At 46.1% G+C, this 9,925-nt stretch overlaps 1 protein-coding gene across 1 annotated transcript in view; it reads right to left on the minus strand.

Moving 5' to 3' along the window:
* The window catches only part of LYPLA1 (lysophospholipase 1), a 28,865-nt gene extending 21,409 nt beyond the window's left edge, over window positions 1-7,456 (minus strand). The window contains exons 1-2 of the mRNA XM_075549671.1: window positions 7,307-7,456; window positions 6,167-6,198 (exon numbers count right to left, since the gene is read on the minus strand). Coding sequence (XP_075405786.1) covers window positions 6,167-6,198; window positions 7,307-7,375 — 101 coding nt within the window. The 5' untranslated portion in view covers window positions 7,376-7,456. The remainder of the gene's footprint in view (window positions 1-6,166; window positions 6,199-7,306) is intronic.
* Between the last annotated feature and the right edge of the window lie 2,469 nt (window positions 7,457-9,925).

A 9,925-nucleotide genomic window follows, 5' to 3' on the forward strand; every position in this document is an offset into this window, starting at 1 on the left:
AAGAAAGGACAGAAGCAAGCAAACACATAACCACTTTTTGACAAATGTCCTGCAGGGTGGATTCAGGCACTAGCTGCCAATGGATCCTTGCAGCTGATGGCTTCAGACCTAAAGAGCAACAAGATGCTGGCACGAGCTCAGCAAACCTCTCCCCAACAGGGGACGCCATTACGGAAAGAAAGCTGCGTAAGATGGAGTTACCTGGCAGAGAGCCAAAGAATCAGATGACTGAAGTCAACATCTCCAGTGGTCATGTGGGTCAACATAGCTCTCCTGGAGTGATGCACTGAGAAAGGCAGAGCATCCCTGCGACACTCATGCCTGTCAATGACCGTATGATGTTGATTTCCTAATGTGGGAATGTTCTATTCTGCGTATGCGCTGCTATCTCTGTTCACAGGATACTCACATTGGTACAATTAAATGTGAACAAAGCTCATTCCTGAAGGCTGACCTCTAAAACTTAAAAAAAAAAAGTTTATATTTATGTGTGTGTGTGTTTGTGTGAGTGTGTGTGTAAGAATTTATAACAAAGTTTGAGTTACAGAGCAGTATGTATAATAACCACTACTTGCCTGTCACTTTGTCATAATGTAGTTATTTATGATCCTGGAAGAAGCTTGGCCACGAGTATTTCAAATCAGATGACCAGCTAAGGTGAACAGGTTTACAGATTAAGACAGGCTATAAAGTAGGACATGGTGATCTACTTCTGAGAAAAACCAGTCAGTGAAACTTTAGGAACAGTAGCGGAACAATGTCTGATAGAGTGCAATACGATGAGGCCCTGGGCTGGAAAGAAATCAAAATAACTTGAGTATGTGCTTCCTCCACATAGAGGCAGCCTTAGTGATGTATAGGGAACAAAACTTTCAGGTCGACCCACTTAAATTTACAGACTATCTCAAGAACAGCTATGACACATCATGAAAAACACAGGAAGGAAAGAAAAGACCAGAGTAGATGTCAGAAGAGATGTCAGAACTTGCTATTAAATGTGGAGCAGCGACAGGGAGCTGCAAAACAATGACGTCAATGGCTTGAGCAGAGGCTTCAAAGGGTGGTTCTCGCAAACAAAGTATTGAAATGAAGTGTGCACAGACCTGGAGATCGAAAAAGAAAGAGCAAACATTTCTCAAGATGGAAGAACTGAAGGAAAAAGTCAAGCCTTAAGTCACAATAGCAAAGATTCTACGGGGAAAAGGCACCACTTGTCTGTGAGTTTGTCTCATTCGTTGTAGTTTTCATGTTGGGATGCTGGAAGCTATGTCACCAGTATTTTCAAGTACCAGCAGGATCTCCCACGGTGAAGAGGCTGCAGCAAAGCTTAAGCTTAAGAACAGACTTGGAGGAAGGACTAGGCTGTCCACTTGTGAGTGATTAGCTACCAAGAACCTCGGGACCAGCGGCAGAACACACAGTTAGGCCCCATGCGGGAAGAGGAGCTCCAGGTTGGAAGAGGAGCTCCAGGTTGGAAGGGACTCAAAAAGCAACAAGGAAGAGCTGCTTCCTCAAGTAGAGTGAACCGTTTTGTAGATGGGATAAGGCTTTCGGGATCTTCATTGGCTGATGGGGCAGGACTTAAAATGAAAAACAAAACAAAGCACAGCTGCAAAAATACCCCTTAATAATTGAGATGTGGAATGTACAAATTATGAAATCTAGGAAAACTGGACATTGCCAAAAAAGAAATGGAATAAAGATCCACATCCTAGGTAAGCTGAAATGAACTAGTAGCGGCCATTTTGAATCACACAATTATGGCCCGCTACACCTGGAACGACAAATCAAAGAGCAATAGACAGTATCGCATTCACCTTGGAAAACACCAAAAAACATTTCAAGACCTATCTTGAAGTACAAGATACTTATCTTGAAGTATCCTGTCCTTGACAGAATAATAGCAATACTTAGAAAGAAGTTCAGTTAATACTACTATTCAAACACATGTACAAACCACTAAAGCTAGTGATGAGCTGCAGAAATCTACTACCTTTTTCCATCTGCAATTGATTAAACATGCAATCAAGATGCACTGGTAATTACTGGAGAATTGGAAAATCCAAAGTTGGAAACAAAAAGGAGCCAGAAAATATGGCCTTGGTTTAGAAATGAAGCTGGAAGTTGAATTATAGAATTTTGCAAGACCAGTGACTTCTTCATTGCAAACACCTTTTTCTCAATAAAAATGGTAGTAAATCAGGAAAGGTATGCATCTGGGTTGAATCCTTTCACCATTCTTATGCTGGTTGTATGAGCCCCCAATAAAATGACTTAAAATAATATATGCTGAGCAAATAATCTGACACAGTGGACTATCGGTGGTTCTCAATCTGTGGGTCAATGACCCTTTCACAGGGGTCACCCGATTCATAACAGTAGCAAAATTACAGTTATAAAGTACCAACAAAAATAATTTTATGGTTGGGGGGTGTCACCACAAAATGAGGACCTGTACTAGTCGGGGGCATTAGCAAGGTTGAGAACCACTGGGACTCCATGAACAGAATGCAGCATCACGATGGGAGGAAGAGTTATTAACAAGCTGAAGTATACAGATAAGTCAACCTTGCTTACTGAAAGAGGGCTGGAAACACCTATTGATGCTCAACTATTACATTCGTAAGTATGAATTGAGCCTTTGTGGCAATAATAGGTTACAAGTTGGGCTGCTAACCATGAGGTTATTGGTTCAAAACCACCAACCAGTTACTCTGTGGGAGGAAACGATGAGGCTTTCTCCTCCCATAAAGAATTAGTATCATAAACCCATGGTCACTTTTACCCTGTTCTACATGGTTGCCACAAGTCAGAATAGACTCGAGGGCAGTGTTTTGAGTTATGAATTAAACTCAACATGAACAAAAATCCTCACAACCACATCACACATCATGATTAACAAATAGTGGAAGTTGTCAAGGATTTCGTTTTGATTGGATCCACAACTAATGCCAATGGAAGCAGCAGTAATCAAATGACATTTTCTATCAGTTAAATTTGCTACAAAAAGAATTTTCTGTTGCCTTCTATGCATGCATGCTGAACATGTCAGCATATTACCACCTATTCAGTATATTTATCTTTTTGGTGTTAATAGTCTGTTTTCTAGGTAAAAGTTCCCGTAGGATTTGAAAGAATATTTCACAATACATGTGTAGGTAATTTTGTAACTAATATACTGGCATTTCAGTGTGAACAATAATAAGCAACACTCTCCAGGAACGAGAAATACGTGATATGAGCCGCCTCTCCCAGATCCTGGGCTCATCCAAACATTACTAAGCAACGAAGGCACTCTGCCAGAGCCATACTTAAGATCCTTGACACTCTACTCCAAGCAGCTTTGAAATGTGAAACCCATATGGCATTCCTGCAAAAGGTAACAGTAGAGTCACGGTATAAAGTATCCTCTCCCCGGTACTGCTGATGTCCACTTTGTGCATGCCTTTTCAAGTTCCTGAGAATCTCATTACTATGGATTCTGTTTCAGGATTTCTGCTAATAACCTCCAGGAAAACTAAATGAGCCCTAAACACTCCATATTTATTTCAACTAATTATAGCTTCTGGAATGCACACAGAAAAGCAACCTTCACTTCCATTAGAGACTAAAACTGAATAGGTCCAATGACAGGTCTCAACACATTATGATAGACGCTGACTTACTGTGAGAAGCTAATGCAAATGGTTTTATTCTCTTTTACTTTCACAGAGTTACAAAGTTCACCAAGGGGTAACGATTTAAGGCAATAGTCATTTAGAGAAACAAGCAAATAAACTTAAAGTTTTGTATGTTAATTTTGGACTTATCCGTAACATAGCAAAGCCTTGGCTATTATTTTCCCTGTATAAAAGAGCTCTATACTGCTGGATTTTAATGTTCTTATGGCTTTTTGTAGCATATATATGTGGTGGAGTAAAAGTTCTTAATATGGCTCTTCTATCCAAGTTTCTGTAACTCGTGCCAAATGATTGGGTGAGATTATGCAAATAGGGCTGGTGGAACACTGAGAGGGGACTGGTCAATTTTCCGTGTCTATAATGTAAGTCCAGAAACCCTGAGGACCTTGGAAGAGTATTTTCAAGATCTGTCTGAAGTGGTGGAGGCCACAGAGCACAGAGCCATCAGAATTATGGCAGAGACTCAAAGGAGCACCCCTGACACTATCTAAGAGGTACCTTGTCCTCATCTGGTCTGAGACTATGGAACTATGGACAGAGTGATAGGCAGGCTGCCTTCATGGCCCATGGAGGCAAAGGCTAAAGGACCATGTGAATGAGAAACTGAGGATCAGAGAGAGGCAATGACCATATACTTATTTGCTGCTGGTTTGTGGTAACCTATGGACTCTCCTAATGTACCGCCTTAATTGTGAGTACTGTCTTGTCAGTTTTGTGTGGGCATTTCAACAAATTATCGAGCCCAGCATAGATGTACAGTGGCATGGGCGGAAGACTTGGTGTCAGATTAGGCAAAGAAGGATGGAGCCTGAAGGTCTGTCTGATGCCTGCCTGAAAATACCATGGCTTAGGTCAGGTGCACCTTAGATTTGTCCTTTTCAATACTTTAAAGAGGTCTTTGGCAGATCTGACGGATGCAATACATCATTTGATTTCCTGACAGCTGCTTCCAGGGGAATTGGTGTGGATCCAACAAAAACAAATTGTTTGATAACTTCCAATATACAAGGAGGTTCCCACAAAAAACCCGGAACTTTCCCCCCCCCCAAGCTATGTATTAAAATTTTTTTACAAAACAGCTTTATCAGCTTCAAAGTACTCTCCATTACACTTAATACACCTGTCAAATCTGCAACTCCATCCTGAAAACATTTTTCAAACTAATCTGTTTGGATGGCTGATAGCACCTCCCTCGTTTTTTCTTTGCTTCTAGGTTGTCAAACCGCTGTCCTTTCATGTCCCTCTCCATTCATGGAAACAAAAAGAAGTTGCACGGAATGCATTCAGGTATGTGTGGCAAGAAAGCCACATTGTTGTTGTTGTTTCCCCTCCAAAACTGGCACATTGAGATGGCTGCTCTAGCAGGTGCACTGTCATGGGTGACAAACCTGTCCCCCAGTTGCCACAAATCAGATATTTTTTGTTGCACAGTTATGCAATCTTTTCAGAACCTTTAAATAGAAAGTTTGATTAACATTCTGACCTGGTGGAACAAACGCCACATACACTACGAGCAGACATTTTCTATTCAGGAAGCTGGCAGATGTCTAGAATGAGGTTTGGCATCAATCAACAGTTCACCTTTTTTGCAACAAGAAAACCACCTGTACTCGAGTTTTTCCCACAGCGCTGTCCTTGTAAGTGTGTTAAATATCACAACAGTTTCTACAGCATTTTCCTGAGCAGGAAACAAAATTTCCCAGGCCCACCATCATAAAAATCGAGGTTCGAGTAAAGCCGCTTTTACAAAAAAATTCACCATGACAAGAGAGAACCTTCCTAGGCAAAGTCACTGGGTGCACTGAGAGCGAGTTGGTCAATGCTCTCACCTAGCAGGAAAAATACATACTATGAAAGCTTTGCTCTGTCTACTGCAATTCTGGGTTGTTGTTTTTTTAGGGGGGGGCGGTATCCCTCGTATTCTCTGTTTATCATGATGCCAGTTATTGGTCCACTTATGAGATTTTCACTTTCTTTTGGTTGAGATATAATCCTATTAAAAGTTGTAGTCTTTGCTCTTTATCAGTAAATGGTTCAAGTCCTCTAACTTTCCATCCTGATGTAGGATTCAAGTCTAACTTCTTAAATTACTTGTTCAGCATATCTATTTAATAAGTACAATGAAACACCACAACCCTGACTGCCGCATATCTCTCCTGATTTTAACCAGGTAGTATCCCCCAGTTCTTTAGAATGACTGCCTCTTGGCCTATGTAGAGGTTTTTCAGAAGCACAATTAAATGTTCTGAAATTCTCATTACTAGCAATATGGTACCTCTGATCTCATAATATACTAAACCTTCAAACTTCTTTAATTCAGGACAAGAGAATAAGAAAATAACATACTTCTGTGCATAGTCAACAAAACACAAAAGTAATTCTAGCACAGTTTCTAAAATACAACCAGAGATTTTTAATAAATAAATTTTTAATCACCTACGTAAGGTTGTACGTCCCCATTTAATTATTCTAATAATGGTACCTACCCGGTGTCTCCCAATCCATGGAGGAAAATAACCTAGGGCAGAAAGAAGCAGAAAAACCATGAGCATGCATGTCATACATAAAAACATTCTACACTGTAGCTTAGGGGTAACAAGTAAAACAAAATGAGGGCTCTTGAAATCTACTCCAAAATGATGGACTATTTCAACAAGTTAGTTAACCTCTCCAAAGACCAACAAGCTCAGTGCCATTGAGTTGATGCTGACTCAGTCAGGTAGAACTGCCCCTGTGAGTTTCCAAGTCACCTCTTCCTTCCTCAGAGAAGCGAGTGGTTTCAACCCGCTGACCTTGCAGTTAGTAGCCCAACGCTTAACCACCACATCCGCAGGGCTCCCAGTTTACTTCTAGAAGTGTCACACACACACACACACACACACACACACGTCACAGTGACACAAAGACCAGGAGAGTTCTCCTGCGGTTGCGAAGGCTGTATGTAATCTCTGCGGACACAGATGGACAAATCTGTCCCACTGTCGTCCCTCCCTGTCCAGGCGCGTGCCGGTGGACTTCAATCTCCAACCTCTGGTTAGCAGGCTAACCTTTAACCCGGCTCAACATGGCTCCTGAGCCAAACTCACCAGCTGATCGTGGCTACAGGCCTCTTAAAACGACCAGCATACTCCCACATGACTTCCTTCTCTCTGGGGTGCCTAGGATTAATTAATTTGGGGCTCTGGCGACTTAAAAAGTCCCAGTTGTAAGCGCAAAGCATCAAGCTCTTGAGGGGAAAAAGTCTGTGTCGAGTTAAACAAAGTACTAAGTTTCCCATGGCGACTTTCTTTCCCCTTAGAAACAGGAACCTTTGGGGAGCCTGTAAGTTTGAGACTCAAACAAAAACCCGCTCCCCCTCACACCAGCTCTTCGCCCCTCTTTAACTGCGCGCCAGAAAGGGGCGCTCCCGCGGCCCGCCGCGGCCCTGAGCGACGGGCAGGGCAGACACGCACTCGCAGCGCACGCCCGCCCGCTGGCCCCCGGTCCCTCGCGCGGCGGCCGGGCCCCCGACCCCCAGCCGGGGGGCTCCCGCGCCCCCCCCAGGCCCGGGCCGCGCGCCCACCGAGCGAGAGGGGCGTTCCAGCCTCGGGCCGCCGCCCGGCCGCCGCGCCTCCGCCGCCACTCACCGCGGCGGTGGCCTTCCGGGCGGCGGGCACTATGGCGGGCAGCTGGGCAGACATGTTATTGCCGCACATGCACCCGCTCCACCGCTCTGCGTCGGAAGCGGAAGGGAGCTCGGCGCCGGGCCGCGGCCGCGGGCGTGTGAGCGCCGAGTGCGGGCCCGCCCCGCCCCGCCGGGCGCGCGTCCACGCGCGTGCGCGCCACTGCGGCGCACCGAGGGCCGCCGGCTCTCTCGCGCGCGCCCGCCGCCGCGCGCCGCCGCCGCCGCCGGGCTCGCCCCGCGCGCGTCACAGAGCCCCGCGGCGCCCCCGGCCGCGATTGGCCGCGCGCCCGCCGGTGACCTGCCTGCCCTTCGGCGGCGGGCCTCGCGCCCCGCTCCCGTGCGGCCAGCTGGCCGCGGCAGGCGCTTCTGGTTTGAACGTGGCCTTGCCTCGAGCGCAGCCCTGTTTCCACCCTGGCTATTCTAGGGACAGTAACGAATCTGGAGCGGTCACACTCTGCGCTGGACACCCGACCTCCGACAGCCGGCGGCCGCTAGGTCCTGAGTGCCAGGAAGGGCTGGGCGACACCGGGAGAGCGCTGGGCTCTAGCTCCAATTTGGCGACAATCGTTGGAACAGAGCGGAGGGTGTGTGGGCCCAAACCCCCAAAAGGAAGAGACTCCCAAAATAGAATCGCCTAGAGCCCGTAAAACGGACCTGGAACCAAACAGGGCTTATTTTATTCGGTTTACAAGCCAGGGTGCCCATTCCCGCTGGTCGCTGGAGTCCAGACAGGGCAGCCAGCGGGTGGAGGTGGAGGGAATGCAGTTCATTCCGGCTCTCCCTTTTATGCCGAACAGTAAGGTGGGCTACTGAAGAAAACCAGGCGCGTTAACACGGAGCTCCCGGAACCTCAGCTCAGCGGGGAGGAAGCGGAAGCACTCACAGTGCCTCTGGCTATGCTGTGGCTACCTGTGCGGGAAGGGTCACACAGGTGTGCCTGCTTAGCTTAGGTGACCAGATTTTAACATTGGAAAAGTGGGACACCATTGATAAAACTCATCTCCTGGCGGAATAGCCACATGGCAACCGAAAACCGTATACCCTAGCTTGTCATGCATTCTTTCAAAAAATCGGGACTTTTTAAAAACGTCGCAGGACGGGGGGAAAATGGTTAAAAATCGGGAAGTCTGGTCACGTTAGTACTCGCTCAGAAACCTAGAGCCATTTCTACCCTTTCTTACAGAGTCGCTGTGAGTTGGAATCAAATGGATGGCAGTGAGTTTGAGAGTTTTGGTAACAACCTGGGCTAATATCAAGGACAGCAGATCCGGTTTAGTGCATAAAAGAGAACCCACATCTCAAGCTTAATTTAAGGAGACCGTTTTTAAGTTTTAAACTGGACCAAGACAAAGACACCTCACTGGCCTGAGGCCATCATGGCATGGAAGCGTTTGCTGAGATCCCAAAGAAACCTCAACTCACTGGCATGAAGTCAATTGTGACTCAGCAACACTACAGATAGGGTAGACCTGACTCTAGGTGTCTGAGACTGAGAGGCAGCTTTTAAAAAGCAATGGAAAGGAAGGCAAAGGAAATTGCCACAAAAGCATGATTGATGACTGATGGATACATCATGGTTATGTTAGGTTTCGGGAGTGGTATATTTCAGTTCTTCGCAATGCTGAAAGAATTCACACGGTCGAAGCACTTTTGTAAATCCAAGTAGGTAGCTTTTATTAGGGAAGGGAAAGTTTCAGGTATTCCAGTCTCAGAAAGTACATGCCACTTCTAGAAAGCGAACAAGGCTGTGCGGGAGCTTGCAACTGAGTACAGCCACTTCAGGAGAGCATGAAAAACCACACGTGAAAAGAATGCCAGAATAGGAGGTAGAAAACAAGGACAGGAAATGCCCAGAGGCCAAGAGAGCAAGTGGGACCTCTGGCCCTGCCTTTATCTCCGCTCCATCCGCCCCCCCCCCCTGCATTACTAGAGGGTCTGTGGTTGGGATATTGGCCGACCTTATTGGCTGAGGTCAGGTGCACCTGGGTGATAGCACATCGCCAGCGCCTAGGTGTTTTCTCCTAAGTGCCTGGCCGGTGCCTGGCTTCCCTGCAGCCCCTTGCTTGTGGCGTGGACAGCTATATTGCATTTACTGTAGACATTAGAGGGAGACAATGTCCCTTTTGACCCTATCGAGCTACCCTTCAGTTACAAGTAGGACTACAAAAGCTGGGACAGAAAATTTTTTTTAAGCTGGGACAGGACACTTCACTATGTTAGGTAGAAAAGCTTATAAGATTGGTCCAAGGCCTTCCGATCAAGCCTGTCAGGGTGATAGACCGGGTGAAAGAATTCTTCTGCAGGTAATCCAGAAAAATAACGTAATTTTGTAAGATTGAGGAAAGAATTCAGTCACAAGACTAGGTGGGTTGCAAACAGCAAAGTTTCTTTCTGGCTGGGATGCAGATGGGCTGAGGCAGAGCCACACATCAGTCCTGGCTGAAGCTACAACATCAGCCCTGAGCTCCAGGACTATAGTGCCTTTATACACTGTACAGAAATGAGGAATAGGCTTGGTCCCTCTGGGGTGGAACAAAGTCTTCTTGATCGATTGGCTTCATAAAAGCTCCAGATAGTCATC

Source organism: Tenrec ecaudatus, chromosome 5, assembly GCF_050624435.1.
Source record: "Tenrec ecaudatus isolate mTenEca1 chromosome 5, mTenEca1.hap1, whole genome shotgun sequence".
Taxonomy (NCBI): domain Eukaryota; kingdom Metazoa; phylum Chordata; class Mammalia; order Afrosoricida; family Tenrecidae; genus Tenrec; species Tenrec ecaudatus.